Here is a 26870-nt window from a genome sequence, read left to right as displayed (position 1 = left end):
TTTGTATGATGGCAGCGATAGTTGCTTTTTTCGACACGTCCATTTAAAGACTTGTCGAGTTGTAGACATTAATTCTCATGAATTGCAAGCTGACTTGCATTCTGCGATTTAAAAAAAATGAATCATATTATGATTCTTGGTGTGATTCTCCAAAGCGACCATTTTAGCCCCGCAGATCCCGTTAGATCCGCATTACATCACCACACGCGATCCCACACACCGTGACGCAACGGGAACTGAAGGGTACTTATTGCACGTTTTTGTTGTAAATAATATGGTTTAGTATTTTATCTAGATGATGTAGTAGTTAAATGGAAGATGTAGGTTGAAAATGATGACTTACTATTTTGATTTCGGTAAAAGTTACTTTGGCTTGATGATACCTTGTATGTTGTAACAACGTCCTTGTAACGTACTTACCTTACCTAATTCAGATATTTTGGAAGTTGGTTGGAAGAGTGAAATATTTTTTTTGACGACCTCTGTGGCTTAGTGGTGAGCGCGTCGGTAGCTCAAGCCGGAGGTCGCGGGTTCGAATCCCGCCGACGGAAGAAAAAGTTTTCAATGTTCCTGGGTCTGGATGTGTATTCAATATGTGTATGATATAATAAAAATCTTAAATATATGTATAGTATAAAAGCATTAAATATATTTCCGTTGTCTGGTACCTGTAACACAAGTCCTTTAGGTACTTAGCACGGGGCCATTCTGACGTGGTGTAAAGCGTCCATAGATATTATATTATTATTATTATAATATGCAAATATTTATTATTAGAAAAAAATATGCATTCACTTAGGAATGGAAAACCTATACATTACCGCAATATCCAAAATAGTTACCTAAAATAATTAAAGAAAGAAAGATCCTTCATTCTACTCAAAACAAAATATTAAGTTTTCATTTATTTTATATAGATGACCTACTTTCTTATTAAGTATTTTTAATTAAAATTAATTTGATTTATAGTTAAAATAACAAATATTTAATTACTCAATTAGCAGTAAAAGCTGTAGCCATTTTATGTACTTACCTAACTTCCTTTGTCTGCTTCCTTTTATTAATAAACAATTCGAGACTAACATTTAAACAACAATTAAATTTCTTAATTTTAAATTAATACGTTTCTGATTTAATTTCATCTTATTATAGTCCAAATCACAAATTTCATACAAATTAAGACATCTTTACCATTATAAAATCGAAAGATTGTCTGTCTGTTACCTCTTCACATCCAAACCGCTGAACCGATTTTGCTGTAATTTGGTATGGAGATACAGTTGAGTCCCGAGGATAAAAAGTAAGCTATGTCCTTTACATAGGATGCTTTTCAACCCGCAAAAATGTACGGTCACGCTCGTTAAATGAAGTTTGGCACAACCGAGATAAAGGCGTCATAGAAATGCAGTTTAGTGAATATATTTGTGGTTTAAGCCTCCGCGCGTGGTCTAGTGGTTAAGAGCGGGCTCTTGACTCGGAGGTCATGGGTTCGATTCCCGCGTTGAAAACATGTTATTACCAAGTTTGGTTAGGATAATGCAGGCTGATCACCTGATTGTCTGACAAGTAAGATGATCCATGCGTCGGATGGGCATGTAAAAAGTCGGTCCTGCGCCTGATCTCCCGCCAGTCGTGTCGGTCTTCCGTCCCACTGGGTTATGAGGGTAAAGGAATAGAGAGTGCTCTTGTGTACTGCACACACACTTTTTTTTTTACAATTTTGGCTTATTCACAGCTTATATTTATCATTTATGTAAATAATGCAAATATAAACACGTCTACCTACTATACCTATCACACTTTAAAATTATTAGCATATTTGGCGCTCAATAAACAAAACACATATTTTTTGTTTATTGAGCGCTAGTAATACGTTGAACTCTACAATCTACGTGCAAGGTAGAGAGATGCACAGATTGTGTATGTTTGTGCAAATGTTTATAACTCGACTGAGTTATAAACATTTGCACAAACATACACAATATGTGCATCTCTCTACCTGCACACACACTTGGACACTATAAAACGACTCCTGCGTACCTACCTGGCCTGGTTTCAATGAAACCAGCCACCGTCGCCGTAACCGGTGTGGGGGGTACTAAATTATTTGTGGTTTAAGCTACAGAATAATAACTTGTAATATTTGAATCCGATAACAAAGTGCAATAGGCTTTTAATTTGTATGCATATAAAAATGTAATGAAATGGAAACCTCGCTCGTTGCCGGCGAAAGAAAGCCACTCTCGCGTCAGTTTCTAAAGACGTAAATTACCACGTACAAATTTCAGTTAAATGTATATTTTGCGCCGCTGCGTTTTTCTATAACGCTATTTCTATAATAGCTATGTTTGAATCAGTTTAGTCGCCGTATCTTCTTAAAAGACTTGAAAGAGATAGAATTGTTGTAGGTACTTACTGATTTAAGTAAGTACTTACTTACATCTTAATTTATGAAGCATCTTAACACTGTGTAAGGAAACGCGAAGTTTTATGTCAAAAAATAGATAAGAACCGTCTTTTGAATTGAAAGAGCATCTTAATTCTTGTAGCGCTTTTCTGGGGATCGAAATTCGAAACCTTGCTAAAATTGTCGTTTTTCTAAAATCTGCCTAGGTATTAAATATAATGGGAATAGTTCTTTGCCAAAAAACTATTATAAACAAATACAAGACTCACATTTAAAGTAAGTACCTACTAGCTATTTGACCGAGGTTTGCTCGGTAATCGATAAAACACGAATAAAATGACATTTTCTAAAAATGATTCCTATCTAGATTCCGAGATACCAATTATTATAATATATAAAATATATTGTGAATTGCTCGTTTAAATATATAAGATAACATATTTATGTAATTTGATGTAGGACAAAACATTTAACACCGTATTCTACTAACCTGAACTTGATGTAACAATTATATCTGTGACATCACATGAACAATGGATTAAAACTAACTATTGTTACACAAGCTCTCATGACCTAAGCGCACTCATCAATCTTCATAGGCTCTTTAAACCACAAGGCAAGTCAATAGTCTAAAGTCTAAACTCTAAAGTTGTAATAAATGTTTTTTTAAATGAGTAAATTCAAACTAAAATTATAAACGCGAAAGTGTGTCTGTCTGTCCGTCTATCTGTTTCTATGTCTGTTACCTCTCCACGGCTTAACCGCATATCTCGATGCCGCAGGCCGCAACCAAAATTACTCATTAATTAAGGGGTAAAAAGATTACGTTGTTCAAAATTATCTATCAATTAACGCGGGCCACTGATAAAGTCCCAGTGGGCCGCAGGTTGAGTATAGATCTAGTGCTACATAATATTATATGGTATTTGTAAGTACAAAGATTTGTCACCATGTCTCTGCCTGAGACGTCTAGTATGTTGAGCTCTGATGGATACCCATGATTGCGAAGCTGTTCAAAATAATGCACAAACTACGTCGAACAATCATAGATATTCGCCTTTCTACACGTTTGTAATCGCCTGTATTTGTCCAACATGGCATAAGGTGGATAGGCCGCTTAATAAACCTTTAGATGAATTATCTCAAATAAAGATACGCAAATAACCAAATTACAATTAGACAGTAGTCGTTAAATCAGATTTCAGAATCGTGCAAGTTACAAGAACAGTGAAAGCGTGGAGAGGCCATCAAATCATAATTGTTATCAACAGCATTGTTAAGAAACACAATTTTGGATTCATCAGTAATCACGACACAATTTTAAGATAGCTTTTGTTGATGAGTAACTTGATAGAGATTATGCCCGAATTAAATAGTACTAGCTACCGTGAAAGGAATCTTTATTTGTTAGAATTTTATATTTTAAGTAAAGTTGAGGTCATCGGCATATAATCTTATACAGGGTGTAACAAAAATAAGTGATAATACTTTAGGGTGTGTACGTGTTCTTTGTAGAGAGTTCACTGTGAAAGTAGCAGCGCTGAAAGACCAAATTTTTTTTTTCACTTTTGTATGGGGAAACTCGTGACGCTCGGGCCCTTGCCCATACAAAAGTGAAAAAATTTTTTCGTCTTTCAGAGCTGCTACTTTCACAGTGAACTCTCTACAAGGAACACGTACACACCCTAAAGTATTATCACTTATTTTTGTTACACACTGTATATAAAATTCTCGTGTCACAATGTTCGTTCCCGTACTCCTCCGAAACGGCTTGACCGATTCTCATGAAATTTTGTGAGCATATTGAGTAGGTCTGAGAATCGGCCAACATTTATTTTTCATACCCCTAAGTAATAAAGGTTGTTCACCCTTAATTTTTTTTTTAATTTTTGGAATTATTTATATGGCAAAACAACATTTGCCGGGTCAGCTAGTATTATTATAATCTCGAAAAACTGCTTACGAGTTACGTTGTAACTTGTAACTATTTAATAATAAATAAGTTTATGGACATTTTAAGTTTTATGCGGATTTGATCAAGCGTGTTGGCAGGTGTTGGCATTATTTACAACCAGATAACGTCCGCAACTAAGTTGTGCCAAAATACAGATTCCATAATGATAACTCTTATTCAATGCAGATTGCAGACGTAAAAACTCAGACTGACCAAAAGTCATAACTCAAGGGACGCAAGCTTAAAACGATACTAATAATAATAATTAGTCATTCTATCAAATAAATATCATCGCAAAAACTAATTAAATTAATCGCCACTGTGTCACGTGTTTGGTCAAGCGTGAGCGCGTGCTATCGGACGATACGTTACACCTGTCCGCACCGGACGTGACAGGAGAGATCATGATGAATGAACTGCTGGTATTTCAGCATATTTATCATTGTTCATCTTGAGCCATTCTATACTTTGAAAGGAATTTTGGTATGATAACAAAATGTTTGGTTTCTAAGGGTGGGTTGCACCAACTAACTTTAACTATAACTTTATAACTATAGTACTAAATGTCAAATCTCTGGTTAAAGACGCCATATTTAACTTTAACCATAACCTACCTTTTTACTGTGTTATAAGAAATATTTTTCCTGTCGATTTTTACGGATAGTCAAATTTTTTGAATAAAAACATAAACGCAACAGACATCTGTCAATTTCTCCGGTCAAAGTTAAGGTTAAAGTTAAAGCTATTTAGCCTTAACTTTAACATTAACCACGCCTCAGGTGCAACCCACCCTAAGATGGTAAGGATGTTATGGTTGAATGATATTCACTAGAAGCTTATGAAGAATAGGCTAAACAAGGAATTAGTAAAATAGTTTGCAGAATTACGTGTTTGGACTACGTTGGCCTATGATGACTAATTCACAATCGTCGTCGATCATGGTCCATGGACTCACCAATATGCCTCTATACAAGTTCTTAATCCTGTATAATAACCAATAGCGGCCAACGAATCACTTATTAGATTATAGAAACTACTTAAGTCTAAAACTCTAGTCACTGCTAACTCATTTACCGTAACCACCAAAAGTTATTACAATTCTATACCTAGTTAGCCACAGTCTGCGATGTTATCATCGCAACATAAACGTGCTGAGGAAAGTAAGATGTGTGCCGCACTTGAACTAAAAACGGTTGATAATATCTCAGCGATTTCGATATCAGATCACTAAGGTGAAGACATAAAAAGAGTCTTCTTGCTTTGTCTACAAAATACCGAATAGATCTATTAATTTCTTTGCAACAATTAAAATCACTTTGAAACAGTGGTTTAGGCGTAAAGACTGACAAGCACTTTGAAATTGATCATATTAGTATGAATGGATCTCTGTTAATTAATAATGATAATATTATGGCGTCACCCTTGATCATGGTCATTATAATAAAATTAACAAAGATTATTATTAGAGACGTTTTGAAACATAATGACAATGATGATAACGATAGCCAATTAACCGATAAAAATTAATCCGCTTACATAAACAGAGTATAAGCACAGTCGTAATTAGTAATTAAAAAGTAACGCTTCAGATACACCAGAGGAACAGAAAGCTATCGCAAAAACTGATGTAAAAGTCTCGAAAAACAGTTTCACGGCCGCTAAATATGATGCGGAGACTGCAAGTAGGGCAGTGGCGCGATGCAGAACTGCAGCAATTGCAATGTGGAATTGGCCAAAGCGTTTGACAATGTTGATCTTCTTTAAGGTACAAAGATTTTTGGCATCTGTCGTTTAAAAACAACTGGTATTTATCTACGAGGTAGTTATTAAGAGTAAGGTAAAGGTTTGGGCAGTTTATGTATGTGTGTCTGTTCCCCTGTTCATTATAAACTTCCTGAACAATTCGTATTGGAATCAGAATCATCTTTTTAGGAAATTGGTACATAAGGTCTTACAATCCATTAACTTCATTTACGTTACAGTTTTTTATAAGTACTAGCATTTGCTTCTCCAAATCTGTATTTATCTCAACTTAACTTCAAGCTTCCTATGTAATGTTAAATAAGTACTATATATTTACATAATAACAGAGTCATTCGCGTAAAGCTTATGTCGTCACGTCTCAGTTCAATGACTTGAGATCGTTGATTTTGTTTTGTAAGTCGTTTAAAAAGACATAGGTATCTATCATTGCAGATCTGTTGCAATGGCCTTTTCAAATAAAATTGCTTTAAAGTACAGAGTATTAACTATACCACTAATTGTCGCACTCAGATATGAATATTCATTGCTTAATTGTAATTTAATGAAGAATTTGACATATCATGTATCTTAAATATATTATTAATTATATATAACTCAAAGGTGACGGACTGACTGACTGACTTAGTGATATATGTTGTGACTGACTGACATAGTAATCTATCAACGTACAGCCCAAACCAATGGACGGATCGGGCTGAAATTTGGCATGCAGGTAGATGTTATGACTTAGGCATCCGCTAAGAAAGGATTTTGATAAATTCCACCCCCAAGGAGATAAAATAGATGAAAGATTGTACATAATTAACGCGAGCGAAGCCGCGGGTAAAAGCTAGTAAGATAATAAGAAGAGAGGATATTAGTCAAAATCTTCGTTTAATTAATATTCGTCTCTTAGAATCAGAGTTAGAATCATAGTTCATCCAGGAATGTATTTTAAAAATGCGTCACCTCTTCACATTTGATCAGCTGGAATTTGGCATAGAGATAATTCGAGTCTTAAGAGGATATACCAAAGGCTAGAGAAATGAAAAACAAGTAGGTAAGTATTTGTAAAATCTATTGAGTATGCTGTCTCCCTAACCTCAAGCCCACAGAGCGCGATAGTGACAGCACGACAAAAATTCTAAAGAACAGAAAATCAACGATTCGTTGTCTACTGATTTCTTCTCCAAAACTTAACCGATTTAAGTAAGTATTTTCATTAGAAATTTAAGCAAGGCTTGAGCTGTGTCCCTACGAGTATGTTTTATTTTATTTTTTTGTACACTTAATCTATCCAATTTGTTGTTTGGATGATTGAACACACAGGAAAGTGATTTTTTGGTTTTTTTAACGTTCAAATCTTTTTTAATACTTAATTAAATTATGAAAAGAAATATTATAGTTATTATTTGCCAAAACATGTCATGTTTAAACCTCTGTTTGGCTTTGACTCCTGCAAAATTAATTTGGATAGTTTCACAAAAACAAACAATCCGCGCGAACGAAGTTTCGGGAAACATCTAGTAATGCAATAATACTTAAGTATTGGAACGGGCTTTGTTACTTCATACTGTTGCAGCATAAAAAGAACATAAACTTTCGCCTGTGCAATGATGGTCATAAAAGTGTTCTAAAGTTTGTACTTTCTTCAGAGGCTGTTGTCAACTAGTTATGCAATGGTAAACGCATCTTTCTATTGACTTTAAATCGGATCGATCAGATGATTGGACTTTTTAGATATGTCGGTTAATCTTTTAATTGCATACTTTTTAGTTTGTTCAAGTTAGGTTTAGTTTGAGCCTAGTAAACGAATGCCCGAAATGGGGGTCTGCTTGGAAAAGTCGAAAGCAGAAAATTTAACTTTGGTACTTTGTTTAGAGTAGTTAGGAGATAAACATACTAAAAGTCCTGACCCCTCCGAGATGAGCCCGAGGGAGGGGGGGGCAAAGAAGGTCCCGTTTTTTGGTTTTTTGCTTACTCATCAAAAACGTTGCTACGTACGAAATTCTCTTCTACTACATAATAAAAGCTAATTAAATTCTCTACAACTTCGTCCTTAACACTTTATATCTATCTCCAAACATTCCCTCGCTATGAGCTTCTAAAATTGGCCGATTTTCAAAAGTGTGTTTTTTAGGCTTTCGTACCCAAAGGGTAAAAACGGGACCCTATTACTGAGACTTTGATGTCTGTCCGTCTTCCTGACCGTCTGTCTGTCCATCTGTCTGTTCGCGTGTTTGTCCATCTGTCTGTCCTTCTGTATGACCATCTGTCTGTCTCCAGGCTGTAACTCAAGAACGATAATAGCTAGAGAGTTGAAATTTTCAGAGATTATGTATTTCTGTTGCCGCTATAACAATAAATACTTTATATAACTAGCAACCCGCCCCGGCTTCGCATGGGTATAAAATATAAATAGCCACTGAAAAAATGATTAAAATCGATTCAGCAGTTTTGATTTATACTCATTATAGCGGTCGCCCGCGGCTCCGCCCGGTGCAAAAAGCATACCCAGGATTAAGACTCGGTTAGCAAAATGATTGCCAGGTCAATTCACAGACTCCGACACAATAATTTATTTTGATAAGGATTAATAGCATGAGTAAAATAAATGCGTTTAAAATATGTAGTCCAAAAAAATTAAGATTTTTAAATAAAACAATCGTTGTTGTGCCTCACTTGATATAGATAGGTATAGTGTGTCGCGGACATTTTTGTAGATAATTATAAGATCTTCATTTACTTAGAACATTGTATGGTTCTATCTTTTATAGTTTAGGCAGCGTACGCAAAATAAGTAAATTTTCTGGTTATTTTTTACACCTTGCGTCCGAAAATCCCAAATATCTTACGAAACCCTCTTTTTTTTTCCAAAATAAAATTTAGCCTATGTTCAGCAGAATTAATGTAGGATATTCCAATGGTAAAATAATCTTTCAAATCGGTCCAGTGGTTTCGGAGCCTATTCAAGACAAACAAACAATCAAATCTTTCCTCTTTATAATAGTAGTGTAGATTAATAATTTCTATCTAGAGTGTTTTATGACTAACACGCGGTTTTTAAATCTTACATCGAGATGCGTTTCTTAATTAATGTTTTTAATTGATCGAGAAATGACGGAAGCAGACCACACAAGAAACGCATTTTTAAGTGATTTTCAATAACACATATTTTCTACAAAAAACGTCGCGTTCTGCTCGATTTGTGCGGTAAATTGCTACGACACCGGCGATGTTTCATCGGCATCCGCTATTGATGTCTAAGATTCTGCCGCAAATATGTTTTGTAATGAGACGACGGAAAGGCTTTCTCTGCACGAACGTTACGACCACTCACCTGATCGACGAAGTTTTCAGCCGTGAAGCGCTTCGTGAACTCCGTGAAGGTCTCCTTGTCCTGCAGGCTCTCGCGCCTCGCCCGCTCCACCTTCAGCTTCCTGATGCCCGTGATGTCCTTGGACATCTTGAGCTCCTCGATGAGGTCCGTCTTGGCGCTCTTGTAGTTCTCGGCGCTGGCCAGGCACTGCAGGCTGACGGAGCGCGCGGGCGCCGACAGCGTCTTGGTGGCGGTGGTCTTGAGGCGCACGGCGGTCAGCTCGGCGCTGCTGATGGCGGCCAGCGGCTGGTGCTGGTGCGGGGGCGGCGGCGGAGGCGGCGCGGGCGCGGGCGGCGGCGGGGGCGGCCGCTCCGCGCCGTCGTCTCGCTTGCAGGGCGCCGTGATGGTCTTGAGGTACTCGGAGGGCTTGATGAGGCGGTCGGAGGCGTGGTGCAGGAAGGCCGGCGGCACGAAGGGCAGGGCCGGCTGCTTGTTGACGAGGTTCGGCGCGCGCGGCCTCTCGTCGTCTGCGCTCGAGTCGCGCCGCCCCGCGGCCCCCGCGGCCCCCGCAGCCCCCGCGGCGCCCGCTGCAACACAGAGCGGGGGATAGAAAGTGTGCACGCGCACCAATTATGTTATATGCGTAAATGTGTAACATTTTAATTGTGCCGATATCGATATGAAAAATGTTATGATGAGAATTTCTCGAAGTTACAACTGGAAATTATATTTTTGTATAGTGAATATTGTGGTGAATATTGTGACGTAGTATTTATTACAATTCCTACTAGAACCATTAGTTTATTACCGGCAAAACTGTACTGAATATTTTTTTTTTTATAAATAAGGAAAATGACTCGTGGTCGTGGAATAAGGCTTAACGCTCTCAGCAAAATATATTGCTCTGTAATCTGTTGCAAAAGGATAGACCCAAATATTAGACAAGAGAAAGGAGAAGAAACTTAAGTATAAATAAAATAAATATGTAAGTACCATATCAATATAAATAGCAATACCAACACGATAAAATATAGTAGGTAAATACATTTTAAAAGAAACTAACGAAGACAACATAAAGGAAGAGTAATTAGGAAATTTCCACTACACAACAATAATAGATTAATTAACAGGTAATTCAATAAGAACTCTCAACTAAAAACCCATTAAGGAAGCTAACTGTTAAAATATTGCAACTATTAAAAACATCGTTTTGCACTTCGATATTAAAGAGCTTATTAGATAATCATTATTTTGCGTTTTTTTTTTTTTTTTTAATGAAAAAAGGGGGCAAACGAGCAAATGGGTCACCTGATGGAAAGCAACTTCCGTCGCCCATGGACACTCGCAGCGTCAGAAGAGCTGCAGGTGCGTTGCCGGCCTTTTAAGGGGTAACAGGGGAGGGTAGGGAAGGGAATTACAGGGGAGGGTGAGGAAGGAAATAGGGGAGGGTAGGGAAGGGAAGAGGGTAGGGGATTGGGCTTCCGGTAAACTCACTCACTCGGCGAAACACAGCGCAAGCGCTGTTTCACGCCGGTTTTCTGTGAGGACGTGGTATTTCTCCGGTCAAGCCGAACCATTCGTGCCGAAGCATGGCTCTCCCACGTCAAAACATGTTAACAATTAACACTACTTAATAAGTGTCGATGGCGTTACGGATACTTTTTTCCGGCACTAAAATACAATAAATGGTTTTTAAATGATGTAAAACCAATAAAATTTAAATAAGTCTTGATTAAATAAGTTATAGGTAGATTCCATTTAAATTTTGAAATATCGCTGCATGTCTAAATATACAAAAAATCTATTTAATATATTATTTTAAAATACAAACTTTCGGCCAAGGCTTCGGTCGCGGGAAAATTGTGTTTATTCAGTGCCGGTTTTAGCACTACCAGTATCTACCCGGGCGTAATTTCTTCGGCGCCCTAGAGCCGCTTGTCGCTACTGTGTACTATGTATAGTATTACAGGTTGTAACAAAAATAAGCGATAATACTTTAGGGTGTGTGTGTTCCTTGTAGAGAGTTCACAGTGAAAGTAGCAGCGCTGAAAAACCAAAAATTTTTTTCACTTTTGTATGGGGAAACTCGTGACGCTCGGGCACTTGCCCATACAAAATTAAAAAAAAAAAGATCTTTCAGCGCTGCTACTTTCACAGTGAACTCTCTACAAGGAACACGTACACACCCTAAAGTATTATCACTTATTTTTTATACACACTGTATATATACATGTTTTTAATTTTCTTAGCCTGTGTTAAGGAGGAGCTTTTATCTCATTATCCTTTTAATCATCCCTTCAAACATTTTGCGCGAAAGAGTAACAAACATCCTTACTCATATCAGTATAAGCGAACATAACAAGTTGTCATAACGTAGATACTAGATAGTAGATACGCAATGCGATCCGCTCCACCGACCGCTTGCATCTTACATTGTTCGCATTGCTATCATTACGGATTACCGCCTTCATCGAGTCAATGTACTATCGAAGATACAATATGCAGATGGATGGCGTTTTTGATCAAATTTAAGTTGACCAAACATAACCTGACCGAATTACATAGGTCCATCTGCCTATGAATTAATTTATTTGATGGTACTTTATCTTTAGCCGAAGTTTGATGATCATTGTCTTTTAATTAAAAACTTAGCAGTTGTAATACATAAAATCTGCATTTGTTAAGCTCATTAGGGTGCAAATTGCAATAAATAAAACCTCCTCTATTTAGAGAAGGCCTAAAAGTTTACTCTTAAACTTTGATAATATTGTTTATCCATAACTTTATCCAGAACATGGAAAATAATAAAAATAGAATATTTTTATTACATGGATGTGGCGTAAACTACGTATAACAATAATTCTTGAAAGTGTTTTCTAATCAAAAAATATTTCATAACTTAATATGTCTAGCTGCTTACAGCAATCATTATTCATATGGAAGAATAAATTAGTATTCAAATGTAAAGAAACTGCGCCCGCGCCAGTGACGCGGAAACGACCCAGCATTTGCGTAACAGACAACTGCAGAGAAATCATTACAAGGGCAAAGATTTGTTTCAGGCAAATGACCCACCGCCCATTTTCACCACTGCATCTTCTGTGTAGCCAGCATCTAAAGTGGTGTCCAGCTACAAAACCCCTTTGATATGATAAATATTTTCATCTGGTTCATATAAAACTAGATTTTCTGCTGACTATTTAGTTCTATTAACAAGGAGCACGCAAGGTTCCATAAAAAGACCGCACCTTTTTATTTTTTATACGAGTGAGAGAAAAAAACAATGTGTAATGTGTTTATTATAATAATACATAAAAAGTCTAGCTTTATTTTTACTTTTATTTATCCTTAACCTCTTAATTTCAAAGAAGGCAATTAATTAGCAATTACTTATACAAATCGCGATCTAGTTGGAAATGCACAAATATCTTAATTAGAAAAAGAAAGTAGTGTGTCAGAGATTGTACGAATCCTCCACATCTCCGCAGTAAAACTTAACAACCGTGATCAAATTAGTGCTGATTCTCAGAATTATAAGACTATTTAGAATTACTTACTATTATATTTTAGTTTATCTACATTTTAGATTAAAAGTAGATATATCGAAATCTGTTTACTTTATATGATGATGATATGAATATTGTAGTTAATGCTACCAAACCTCCTCCTAGCAAACCTAGCCCTCCCAAAGTGTTACGTAGTGATATTATGTAAGTTTTATGTTATGTAGCAAATAATATAATATTCATTAAGTATATTAGTTTATTTTCAGACAAAAGGATAAGGATTTTGATTATAGAAATAGATACTGATGTAAAATAAAATAAATGGACGTTTGTTCATTTTCATTTTACATTCATCGCACACATTCACGAATCACGCAAAAACAGTTAGATCACATTTGGTATTTGCTAAATTTTTTACATAACATTACATGTTTCTAAACAGACTGTAGACTGCAGAAACAGAATAGTAGATTAAATCTCACCAGTCTTACTAGCTCGATTCAGTAGTCAGTTGTACCTGGAAAAACTCATGTCTAATTTGCATTTTGCACTAAATACTGTATTTACACCTCGCGTTCCATTTGATGTTAAAAACGATCAAAACGCTCAAAATACCTACTCCTACTTTGAGAATTTTGATCGTTTTTAACATCAAATAGAACGCGGGGACAGTGTAAAGGCTAAAGTTTAAAATAATGAATTAAACCGTTTACAAAAGTCCAATTATTCAGTTAGTTGATTTTCGGGTAAAAGTAAAACTCTTAGCGATTAACATAAAATATGATTGCGCATAATACCGAAATAAGTGAAAAGTAGAAATGGAAAGTAAGAGATCTGTGCCAGTAATGTTTTGTGAGTTTGTTGATCGTAATGACTAATATGATTTCAATAACTCTTTTGAATGGGCTTGCGTAATATGGATCATAAATTAGGTAATGTCCGACTGAACCTCCGCTTTGGTAGCTACAGCAAAAATAATGTTTTTTTTGGCCAAACCGAAGAAAAGAAACCAAAGGGTCGCCGAAGGTGTTATAAGGTACTATACTAATATTATTAGCTTCTGTTCCAGCCGATTGTGGTAATAATCAAAAAAATAGGATAAATAAACTTAAGTCGGACACTACAATATATAAAAAATAAATAAGGTAAAAATATTATAAGGTAAAGCAACGGTCCATATTAGCTAATAGCCTAGCTACATAAGATAATACATAAACAAAAAACACAAACCCTGCTGAATATAAAATGACAAAAAAATGCAATATTCAGAATTAGGACAAGTATAAAATCCATTTTTTATTAACAATAATTATTGTTATACCTAAGCGTTAAAAATAAATACTAGAATATAAGGTTCCTATTATTTTCTGGATACGTTACGAAATACATCACTATTGGCTCTATATAATATATACAATTATACACGTCTCATATTAAATGTGGAAATGTTCTCCCAAGATCTAGAAACATTTGCTTCCAACCTTTTTTTCCATCCCTATCAAATGATTCACTATCAAAATATGATAGCTCCATTTATCTACATGTCTTATACTGAATGTGGAAACTCCTAAGATGTAAAAAATATTAAATATACTTCCAACCTACGAATAATAAAAACTAAGGAAATGTAACTCCCATACTTCAACAGTTTTGAATTTGGTTTATTTTCGCACACTAAAATATGACAATACGAGCTACGAAACACTAAACACTCAAATTTTCGATGTAAAGCCGTACTTCTATAATTACACAAAATTCTTGCATGTACTGGTGTCTTGTTGTAGTTCCCGGAACAATTTTTTTGACACAGTGACTCTTTCTTAGCTTTTATTATTCGTAGCTTCCAACGCATAAAACTCTTCTCTTAAACTTCTACCAAAAGCAAAATCCACTCACCAAGTCTGCACTTCAGCTCCGAAGGCTTCAGTGCTGGTTCCTCCAGCACCACCGGCGGTGGGGGTGGAGGTGGAGGCGGGGGGGCTTCGTCACCAGATGACCCCCCGGAGCTACCAGATGACACCCCCGATGACGCCGAAGCCTGAATGACGACGGCTTCCTCAGAGAGTGACGCGCGACGGCTCCCAGCGGCGGAGGATATGCGACTGGCCTGTGAGCAATGAGAGAAGATGCGTGTGATTATAAAGACCGTCTTTATATCAGTTTAAGACTTTAATTATATGTAGAACAACAATTTTATTTGCGAAAAATCTTGAAAGTGGTAGCTAACAGAGATAGAAAGGATTTAATACTTTGATTTGATGGTCCTAAAATATTGATTGTTCTATATGTAGGACAATGTTACTCTTAAATTATATAACTATTAACCTATCAATATAAAAAAAATTGCTGGTTAGGGTACCGTAGTCAACCAAGTTTTGTTGATTACAGAACCTTAAAAAATTGGCTTAATAGTAATCAAAAAAGTTCTAGGGCTCCCTGACTATTAGCTTTCGGAATTCGGTTAACCCTGATCATATCAAAGGGTTCGTGGTTTCCACTGCAGCTGATTCTAGAAAGTGGCTACAACACAACGCCTTTCCTTGGTAGCATGGTGGTAATCTAGATGATGGATTAATACTTAGTACTCACAAAGTTCTGAGCCTTATGCGTGAGCGCGGCGAGCTTGGTGGCCAGCGTGGACTTGGCAACCTCCTGAGGCGGAGACACCTCCTCGTAGGCCTTGCTCGACCTGGTGATAGGTTTATTAGTTGAAAATTTAAATATATTATCATGTGTGGAATAAAAAACCTTAAAATTACAGACACGCAAAGGTCTTATGGCACGAAGCCACGTTGTTTCATGCCCTTCTTATGACAGCCAAGTATAACAATTTTTCTTCTCACCAAAATCAGAACTAGTAACTCTATGTTATATTGTTAACTTGGCAATTGGCATCAATAGTTATTTCATTGTCATCCAAGTGCCAAAAGATCCTTGTGCCATCAGAGAAGTTGATTTACCCATTTTACATAACTCGACCAAATGATCTAGAACCGGCATTTGCCTATAAAGCAATTTCTTCGACAGTACCAATATAAAATTCTTCTTTCTTGCCTTATTCAATACTCACATATTGTCATTGTCCTTATAGTCGACGACCAGCGCACTCCCAGGGCGGCTGTGGCTGCCGGAGTCGCGAGAACTGCTTCTACTTGAGAGACACACCATGTTAATATAAATTGTCTAAAGAAGTGGTCCCAAACGTGATCCTTGAGGTACACCTAGTAATTTCGTAAATGTTTCTCACTAAAACTGAAGAGCAGTCAGAGAGCACGTAGAATGTACTAATTGCTATTTGTCTCCTTTACTCTTATTGCGTATTTGTTGAGGCGTCACGTCAAAGTGAAAAAGACACGTAGCGATTGTTCTGTGTGGGAAACTCTATTCCTTTTATACTAAAAAAGATATGCGTACTATTCGATGTCTGCTATCTTTGTAAGTCATAATATGAGTTTTCCAATGTGTAAGATAAAGACAAACAGACATTGAAATAATTCGCTATGTAAAATTTTTATTCTACAGTAACGACAATTTTTACACTTTGTCTGATACGTCAGATAGGTTAGCCAGTTTGAAAGACTAGGTATGAGAAATCTTCTGTCACGTCATGTCAAGTCAAAATGAAAATTTTAGTGTAAGTACCATCGTTGCCCACGTTATCTCTAGCATCAGGGAGATTCACGATTTCATCTCGATAAGGATTCGGAAACTTTAACGTGCTGTCATTGGTCAGTGCTAAGCGTGGCGAGCGTTTATTGGATGTCGCACGACGAAATTTCCGAATCCGAGTCGAATTGCGTATTGTGATTTGTGAATCAGGGCCCAGACCCTTTACCGACCTTTTCTTTATCGCTACTTAGTTAAAAAAGTTTAACTATGTACATTAATCACTACAGATGGAATTGACATCAGACGATTCGAACGTCAATGTTATATTATTGTCAAACGCTTAAGTCAATTCCATACATTTTTGATAGGTGATTCTATAAAGAAGCAATAAAGAAAACGTCTTGGCTTAAGAACATATTTAGCACCTTCATCGTGGGTATCGCAGACACAATAGATTTTCAATTGTTATGCGGCAGAAGCTCCCGCTTGGGAATTAAAGGGTTTAACACGTTACCTGCGGCGATGCTGATCGCGCGGCAGATAGATGTCCTCGTAGTGGTGGTCGCGGCGGGCGTCCGCGCCGCTATCGCTGTCAGACGGCTCGGGGGGCTCCGGCGGCTCCGGCGGCACCGAGCCCCGCTCCGACCGCTCCGACTTCTCCGGCTTCTCGATCCGCTCCGATCGGTCCGACTTCTCTGAGCGCTCCGACTTCTCCGATTTCTCGATCTCCGTCGAACCGTGGATCTCGGCTTTCACTGTTGGAAGAAGTCAATATAGGTTTCACTTATTAAATTATTAGGTGTAAAAATTGTGAAGTATACTTACTGGTAGATAAGAGATTGAATTTAAATTATTAAAAAAAAAACAATGTAGTTATAAAACGTGACTACTTTGACGTACGCTCAAACAAAAAATAATTCGAACAGTTGCCTAGGCTCTACGCTCTAGACTCTAGAAACGTGCCTAAAAACTTATTTCTGATACTAGATGACGCCCGCAACTCCGTTGCGCCAAAATTTATTTATCGCGCCGAAACCGTACATTTTTCCGCGATAAAATGTATCCTATGTCCTTTCCCGGGACTCAAAGTATCTCCATACCAAATTCCAACAAAATCTGTTCAGCGGTTTGGGTGTAAAGAGGTAACAGACAGACAGACAGACAGACAGACAGACAGAGAGAGAGAGACAGACTGGCGGACAAACGAGACACAATTTCGCATTTATAATATTAGGTATGGACATATAGGTATGCCACAATAACAGTATAATAGGCAATCAAACAAAAACACTAAATGGATGATATTATACGGAAACAAGTACACTGTACAAGGGAATTTACCCGTCATGGTGGGAGCTTCCTGACCTTCAGCCGGCACCCTGGGCCCGGGCGAGCGCGCATGGAACAGGTCCCGCACCCGCTGGTACAGCGCCGCGGGCGCGTTGTTGGTGTTGCCGTGCAGGAACCAACCGCCCGTCGTGTTGGACTCCGCCTCCGATGCTGAGCACGCTGCAAGAAGAGGAATGGTTATTAGGGGTCCACTTCAATTAAGCCGCCCTTCGTGTTGGACTCCACCTCTGATGCTGAGCACGCTGCAAGAGGAATGCGGTTATTAGGATAAACGGGTCGGTGTCACACTTTAGATTAAGCCACCCGTCGTGTTGGACTCCGCTTCCGATGCTGAGCATCATCATCATCAGCAGAATATCAAGGTAAGTACGGCCGGAGCCACGGGTAAAATATTAACTTATACTATAAAGAGGAAAGTTGTTTGTTCGCATTTAATGGCTCCAAAAGTACTGGAGTAATTCTAATAACGTTTCAGCTTTTTCTAATAACAGATGAACATTTCATAACAATTCAAAAATAGACACTTCCACAAGCACTAAAATTTCCATTTCAATTACATTTCACTAATCACCACACATTTTGCACCTGCCCGCCTGCAACTTCGGAAGCGACTGGCGCTGCCTCTGCTTCCTGTTCACACTTGACTACATTTCCGTTACATACTCTGTTATCATATAACCCATTATTGCCTAACATAAGGTAATCAAGTATTTTTTGTAATTTATTATCATTGTTATAAGCTATAATGTTATGTTTGGTCAGTGCGTTACGCATCGTTTTATTAAGGAATATTTTCTTTTAGTACTAAAAATCTGAGCTTTTTCATATTCCGCATTTCTATTTACGATATTTTGTATTGTGGTTCTGTCAATTTTTGGATGCATAATGCATATACCACAAAGTTTAATTTTCTGCAGTTTTTTGGTGTCAAGTATGTATTTAAGGAATGCAGGAGTCATACTTCCAACGTTGTCCTTACCATAAAGTTAATATATTTCGCTACGTATATTAAATTTATGGTCCTTACTCTGTCAAATTTAATTTTATAAGGTAGCCTGAATCCTTGGTCTGAAGAATAACATCTGATTATATTGACTCTCGTAATCTTGACTTTACAAAGAAACAATAACTTTACAGAGACATTTCTTTCGCCCAGGCCTAAAGCTCATTCTATACGATCGTAAAATACTTCAACAAACCTGAACTCTCCTCTCCCGAAGAGCTATGCCTGGTCGCAGTAACCGAAGTCCTCTGCATGGGGTTGACGTACAACCCGTCAGCTGGTCCGGTCCTGGAGCCAACTGAGGCGACAGTGGAGACGGAGTTGCGACGCTCCTGCACGGAGCCGCGACGCTCGGGCGCGTGGAGGTAGAACGGGGACCGCGGGCTGCTAATGTTGATGCAGTTGGAGAGGGCGCACTGGAATTAAACATAATAATATTGTAGATAAAAAGAATATTAGAGTAAACAATAAAAGTAACTCTCTGACGAACATAACCTTATTTTTTCGCACAAGAAGTATCACGATGATTATAATAATATACAAAGGTTGACGGATACTTTCTGAGGTTTGGCCACTATATACCAGTTCAATAATTAAGAATTAGTTTCTTAGAAAGGACTTGATCATAATTATATTAAAATATTAATAAAATATCAGAATAATCTACAATATTTACCAAAACCACAACTTTACATTTTTCCAACATTGTATATTTTTGAGCAGTCTTAATGCCATATTTAGATGGCAAACGTTTAAAACTACACACATTTTATTCTGGCTAATCACATGTCAACGCGCGTTGTTTCGAATAAAATGTGTGCAGTTGTAAATGAGCGTTGAGCGCTAGTCATCAGAACATACGGTACCCTTAGTTTGTAGTTCACTGGGCTACAACGGGCTAACATTATGATTATAGCACTATTTTATATCTCTCTTACCCTGGCCTCCCCGGGTGCGCAGGCGCAGGCGTGCGGCTTGTACGGCAGCTGCTTGTTCTCCTGGCCCGCCGCGCCCGCCGCCACCAACACGTTCAGACACTGGAATTGGAATATCAGAATTAACATCAGAATCATCATCATTGTTATTTTTTTTCCATCCACAGTCCCAGATAGCCCATGTTCCAGTTTAATCTTTTGAAGATTTATTTTATTTTCTCTTCTCGTTTAGCAGATGTTTTTGCGTTATCATTGTTTATATTGTCATCATCTACAAGACGTTGTCGTTACTAATTTAGAAGGGTTATCACTTATCAGAAAGAACATCTAATATATCGCGCTTTCAAGATTCATTTTTCAAATTTTTCATTTTACTTTTTTATCTGCCTTAACGCCCTAAGCATCATGCGTGCAAAGTTTGTACATGATTCAACCACTAGCTTACGTCAAGTATCACAAACATTATTACCTACTCTTGAATCGTGACTATACTATAGTTATTTGTGTCATAATAAAGACAATACTGTCTCTTGATTGAATCGTTAACAGAGAGCGTCAAATGGAGCATACAGAATATCATTGGCACCATTCCTCCGCAGCTCGACCGATACATTACCTCACTTGAAAGTCGGTGACTTCCATTAAACGCTGCCACTTAGGTGTCGCAAGTGTTTTATAGTCAGTTTTATTTAAATGAATCAAACATACTAAAGTGTTACAAATGATTAATAGGATAATATATTACTGCAACGTTTTCACGTTAGACTGCAGCACCAGCATAGGCGGTAAACAAAAAGTTCTGTTCAACGTTTGACAACGTTTCTGTCAATATTTTGTGCAACATATCGCATTTTGATTGGACTGTTTACAGTATGTAATAGTATTAACGCCTTCTGCTCTGACCATTGTGTAATATTTCATAATGCTATGCTATTAATAATATAATTCTTTAGCAAAAATCTGTCTTTCTTTATAAGTGCAGTTGTTTATTGCGTGGTAAGTGGTAACCACGTTAATTCCCCCCAAATATCACTATACTTACTGATTATCTAAGGGTGAAGCAGAATTTCGGCTGGCAGAAATTTTGCTGCGTTTAGTTTCATACAAAAGTCCTGTTTGATTCACACGAGCGTAATTTTGTGAGTAATGATTTGTATGAAAAGATATTTACCTACGCGACCGAAATTCTGCGACTCACAAATTACGCTCGTTAGTAACAGATACTTTCATATCTATAACATTAGTAATAATAATTGATAGAATGATTAACAGAATTTCCTCACTAACAAGCGGGCGAATCACCTGATGTTATGTCATTAGAATATTCGTCTCGTGGAAGAGAAATTGAGTATAATTACGCATCCGAATACGTCGGCGTGAAACTTGATACACTTTCCGCACACGCATTGTCTTGATACTTGTTGCTTGGCCGTGATAAGCGAATCACTGACAAGCACATCTAAAACACATCTAGACTGATATTGCAATTAGGAAAGTGTCTGTCTGCAGTCTGTCTATTAATCTCGGTCCGTTTGTTACCTTTTTAACAGACTTCCAAAAAGGAGGAGGTTATATGTTCGCCTGTATATTTTTTACGGGTATCTATTTGGATGAAATCAGAGTAGATAGAATGATAGAGTATGCCGACTTAGAACTGATGTTGAAATTTTTAAATTTGACGTATTACTCGTATGACGAAAATCGTCGCTAGGGTTGTTAACTTGTTACCTACGAATTTAAAACTATGACATATTCGCTGGACGTGTTCCTCTTTGGTCGTATTATTGTTTGTGTTTTGGCACATGCGATTAAAATTGTCAGAATCCAATTTTGAAATCTTTATTCTAAATATTTAAAAATTAATTATATCAGCCAGCGCGAGGCACATTCCGTTCATAATCCTAGAGAAACCCGACGAATTTGACAGATAATGAAACCTGTCCGTTTCTTTGCTGTCGAACTACTGGTCGTTATGTCTATTGTGATGAAATGGTATGGAGATATTTTAACACGCATTGTCTTCTTACTATATTAATTAATGATTATGATAAGCCAATCACTGGTCTTCATCTGATACGGGGTAATGCGCGAAGGAATCAGGAGTTTAGGGCATCATCCATACGAATATTAAAAATGTTAAATTGTGTATGTTTGTCTATTTAACTATTTCTCTGTCTGTCTACCTCTTCACGAGAATCGAAGGGGATGAAATTCTTCATTTGATACAGGGTTATATGGATAGCTCTGAGGAATTAGGGGTTCAGGGTAACCACCCTGAACCTTACACTGGGTAAAATACCAATGAACATCCAACTGACTAATATAATAGTAAATGCCTATCAATCTGTTTTGTCTGTCTGTTTGTTATCTCTTCACACGATTCAACTTGGTTGAATCCAGATTTTATAAAATAACTAAAGTCTGGCTTTCGCTGGCCCTTGGGTTATTAAGGGCCGGTTTCACCACTTCCCGATAAGTGCCGGATAGGCTATCCACAACTTATCTGACAGATACCACATAGCACATACTATATCTATATGGCACATATATAATATAAGTTAAGTTGTGGATGGCCTATCCGACACTTATCAGGAAGTGGTAAAACAGCCCATAAGACTCTTTCGTTAGATGTATACTAACCTCCAAATGGTGATTCTCAGCAGCATCATTGATGGGGCTCTTGCCGTGGCGGTCCAGATGCAGACGAGCCCCGTGTCGCAGCAGCCAGCGCACCGTGGACAGGTGACCCCGGGACGCCGCGAAGTGGAGTGGCGTAGCCCCATCCCCGTCCCGCGCGTTAGGATCCACCCCGCGCTCTAGTATCTAGAAAACGGAAGAGGATTATTAAAATCGGCTTATGCGTGGTAATACATATAAAAGCGTTGATTTGAGATCTAGCTACCAGTGACTGAGATGTAGAGAAGTATTGGAATGGTTTTTATAAATATTTAGACAAATTCTCATTATTATAAGAAAATGTTAAGAAATGTCTGCAAATTTCATACCCAATCAACACCAAAGTCGCTTCATGTTTTTGGTCACGCCTTATTTCCTGTATGCCATGTCACAATAGCGGTAACAGAAATAAGTATACTCTACCGATATTTAAAATACCAACACGATATTTAAAATACCAACATGATATTATTGCCACAAGTAGGATAATTTAAGTAAGTACACCAAAATTGCATAAAATCGGGGGTTTTGAGATAAAACGGTTTTCTTTCATTTCTGGCTGGAAACTGGTACGACCCAGCCCACAGCCACCTCCTAAACAGGTTTGCGTGTGGCTGAATGAAGTAAATGGCGTATTTTTTATGCTTAAGGGATCAATGGTATTTTGTAGAATCAACGTTTCGTAAATGATACCAAAATTGGTAAAATGTCCGCGACAGACCTAAACTGTGTCATAAAAACTCAACTACTGAACTTAGCACAATAAAATTCATATATTATCAAGAGTCAACTATATCAAACGACTACATCTAAAGATAAAAAGTCAATCCAGTATCAAATAATTACGGGGCCAAATAATAAGCATTATGTTTTACTTTTAAAATCAAAAATTAATTTTGAGGAGTTCCCTCGATTACTCATGGATCCCATCATCAGATCACCACTTTTGTGAACATGGTACCAAATTGGAGTGAAACCTAATATCACAAAACAAAAATTTTTAAAATCAGTTCACAAACGAGTAATCGTCGAACATACAAAAATAAAAAAAAAATATCCACAGCCGAACATATACCCTCCTAGTTTTTTGGAAGTCGGTTAAAAATAGGATAGTTTTCAGCCTTACCGCGCAAAAAAGCGGTTTGGGAAATCCAGTTAAATACTAGTACTAATCAGGCGCTAGAAAATTTAAATTATGCTACTACATTTGTTATATTAACTGACAAGGACTGAGAGTTTACTGCCTGCAATTATTATAGTATTAACTGCGATTATAAGACTAGTTAATACTTATTTACTACATTATGATATTGTCGTAATTTACTGACCATAACATTAGTATTAGCAGCAATACTTTTACCACAAATTGTTACAATTATCGACACTCGCGTTAGAAAGGAGGAAGCCTCGTTTCGCCGATTGTCATGGCTCGACTTATGATGTTATTGATTGATTGGTCTTCAACTTAAATACTATTTTAATCCGAGTTTAATGCAGTTTTGATCTATAACATTTTAAACTTTCGCGTTGCATTATAATGAAACTTTTTAATCGGGACTTAACGCGACTTATTTAAGTAGGAATGCTACTACGAGTACATACTTCCAATCGAGCGCGTTTTTTACGAAGGAATTCTAGATGTTTTATTTTTCTAATAATATCCGGCCCGTATCGGTTATTAAGATAACATTTTAAACTTTCGCGTTGCATTATAATGAAACTTTTTAATCGGGACTTAACGCGACTTATTTAAGTAGTAATGCTACTACGAGTACATAATGCTACTACGAGTACATACAGTATGTACTCGTAGTAGCATTACTACTTTTATAAGTCGCGTTAAGTCCCGATTAAAACAGTTTCAGTTTTGATCTAGTTCTGATCCTACCAATCATCAAAATAGTACTCCTATTTATTTATTTGATAGGTACGAGGCAGATTTTTAACCGACTTCGAAAAAGTAGGTTATCAATTCGACGCGTGTGTATGTAATATTTCCAGAACTGCATAGTTTTCGTATATGTTAGTCTACATCAGCGTCTCAACAAAATATGTGCCAAATTTGAAATTTCAAAATCTCCGGAACTACAAGTCCTATTTAATAATTTTTTTTTGTTGTACTAGGACGTATAGTTCAACTTCTGAAATACTGCATGTTTCATCTAAATTGGTTCAGTAGTTTTTGACATAGGGAAATTTCAATTACGTACAATTTTGAAGTCGGTTTAATCTTTTGAATTAAAATACTATTTGGTATAGGAATTTTGAGTTTGGTTGTTTAGACATTTCAGTACTGAATTGAAACTATTTTGTATCGTGATAGGAAACGGACTGGATTTAAGAAGGAAAAAGCGGATGGAATAAAGTTGGATTAAATCAGTACTATGTTTTTTTTATGAAATAAGGGGGCAAACGAGCAAACGGGTCACCTGATGGAAAGCAACTTCCGTCGCCCATTGACTCTCGCAGCATCAGAAGATCTGCATGTGCGTTGCCGGCCTTTTAAGAGGGAATAGGGGAATAAGGGAGGGTAGGGAAGGGAAGGGAATAGGGGAGGGTAGGGGAGCGTAGGAAAGGGAATCGCGTAGGGGATTTTCTGTGAGAACGTGGTATTTATCCGGTCGAGCCGGCCCATTCGTGCATGGCTCTCCCACGTATCTGGGTACTCATTAAATGTGTAACATTTTCTTCTTGGATTATTTTATTCGAAGTATTCAAAATCCATACTAATATTATAAATGCGAAAGTGTGTCTGTCTGTCCGTCTGTCTGTTACCTCTTCACGCTTTTAAGCGGTTTACCGCTGAACCGATTTTGCTGAAATTTGGTATGGAGATACTTTGTGTCCCGAGAAAGGACATAGGATACTTTTTATCCCAGAAAAATGTACGGTTCCCGCGCGATAAACGAATTTTGGCGCAACGGAGTTGCGGGCGACATCTAGTGCTCTATAATTGTTTAGGAGATTCAACGTTAGGGTTTAAGAAAGTAGTACATAAGTTTAATAGTTCATAAAAAGCGAACATAAACAAACAAAGTTACCATAATTATATCATAAATCTCTATCAAGTTACTCTGATATAACACCACTTCTATCCTCATTAATCATCACCTCATATTATGAGGTTTTTATAACAATGATCTATCAACAGCTGAGCCTATCTATATATTACATGGAAATCTTTTATATAATCCGGAAGACTTTGCAATATATAATGAAAGAAAATAACTAAGTTACAAAATATCTGACCCTTTTTTGCCTTAAAAGATTAATTGGTTCTATGTTACGTGTTTTGGTGATTATTCAAAGCCATTATAGATAATTAAATAATTCGGTCAAATCCATACTAATGTAATAAATATGAATGTGTGTCTGTCTGTATATCTGTATAATTGTTACCTCTTCTTTGAGTGCCAGAAATAAAGGATAGTTTTTCGTCGAGGCAAAAATAGTATTCAAAGTCTGCTTGGGATTTTTAGGCGATTTTGAGGGTTCCGTACCCAAAGGGTAAAAACGAGACCCTATTACTGAGAGGCGAGAGGCTGTATCTAAAGAACCGCTATAGTGACGGCCTGTTTCACCACTTCCTAATAAGTGATGAATAGGCTATCCACCAATTACTTTACAGATCAGATTACTTTACAGATTAAAAAAGTTGTGAATAGCCTATTCGGCACTTTATCAGAAAGTGGTAAAATAGGCCCTTAGACTTCTGAAATTTTCACTGATTGTGTAAGTATATCCGTTGCCGCTATAACAACAAATACTAAAAAACAAAATGATGTTAATATTTAATTATCCCATACAAAAACACTATTTTTCGCTCTATGACGGTACGGAACCCTTCCCGCTTACGTATTCCGACTCGCACTTGGCCGATTATTACAACATGACGGTGACCTGTGTAGTGCAACTTTTGACCGACTTTAAAAAAGGTGGAGATATTTTTCTTGCAAGAAAGACTTTTTCCTAAGTATCATTTTACACAATAATGATTTTAATTTTAAACATACATACACACAAACCATTTTACATAACATTCTCCACAGTTTTCCCCCGCACAATTACTGTCAGCGAGATAACTTCCTGCGATGGCGGAAAGATATTAAAATATAATCATTTTGCTCTCGTGTGTTACGTAAGTATTTTCACTTTTTATCGACTAGAGCCTGTGTGCCGCCTGTGACCGACTTGTCCAGACGGCTTCCTATGTTTAACCCATCAATTCCCAAGCGGCAGCTAGTTGTCAGCTGAAGTCATACTGAAGCTGACTTGTCCAGACGGCTTCCTATGTTTAACCCATCGATTCCCAAGCGGCAGCTAGTTGTCGCATAACAATTGAAAATCTATTGTATCTGTTATTCCCAC

General features: G+C 37.2%; 1 protein-coding gene across 1 annotated transcript in view; it reads right to left on the bottom strand.

Annotated features, from left to right (window-relative positions):
- Positions 1-26870, bottom strand: part of LOC121735316 (espin) — a 63544-nt gene that overhangs the window by 5627 nt on the left and 31047 nt on the right. The window contains exons 4-12 of the mRNA XM_042126099.1: positions 22467-22649; positions 19830-19928; positions 19088-19307; positions 17880-18047; positions 17053-17293; positions 16000-16080; positions 15519-15618; positions 14826-15036; positions 9445-10010 (exon numbers count right to left, since the gene is read on the bottom strand). Coding sequence (XP_041982033.1) covers positions 9445-10010; positions 14826-15036; positions 15519-15618; positions 16000-16080; positions 17053-17293; positions 17880-18047; positions 19088-19307; positions 19830-19928; positions 22467-22649 — 1869 coding nt within the window. The remainder of the gene's footprint in view (positions 1-9444; positions 10011-14825; positions 15037-15518; positions 15619-15999; positions 16081-17052; positions 17294-17879; positions 18048-19087; positions 19308-19829; positions 19929-22466; positions 22650-26870) is intronic.

This window comes from Aricia agestis, chromosome 17 (assembly GCF_905147365.1).
Source record: "Aricia agestis chromosome 17, ilAriAges1.1, whole genome shotgun sequence".
In the NCBI taxonomy this organism is placed as follows: Eukaryota; Metazoa; Arthropoda; class Insecta; order Lepidoptera; family Lycaenidae; genus Aricia; species Aricia agestis.
The sequence above is the reverse complement of the archived record's forward strand: the minus strand, read 5'-3'. Positions and strand labels throughout refer to the sequence as shown.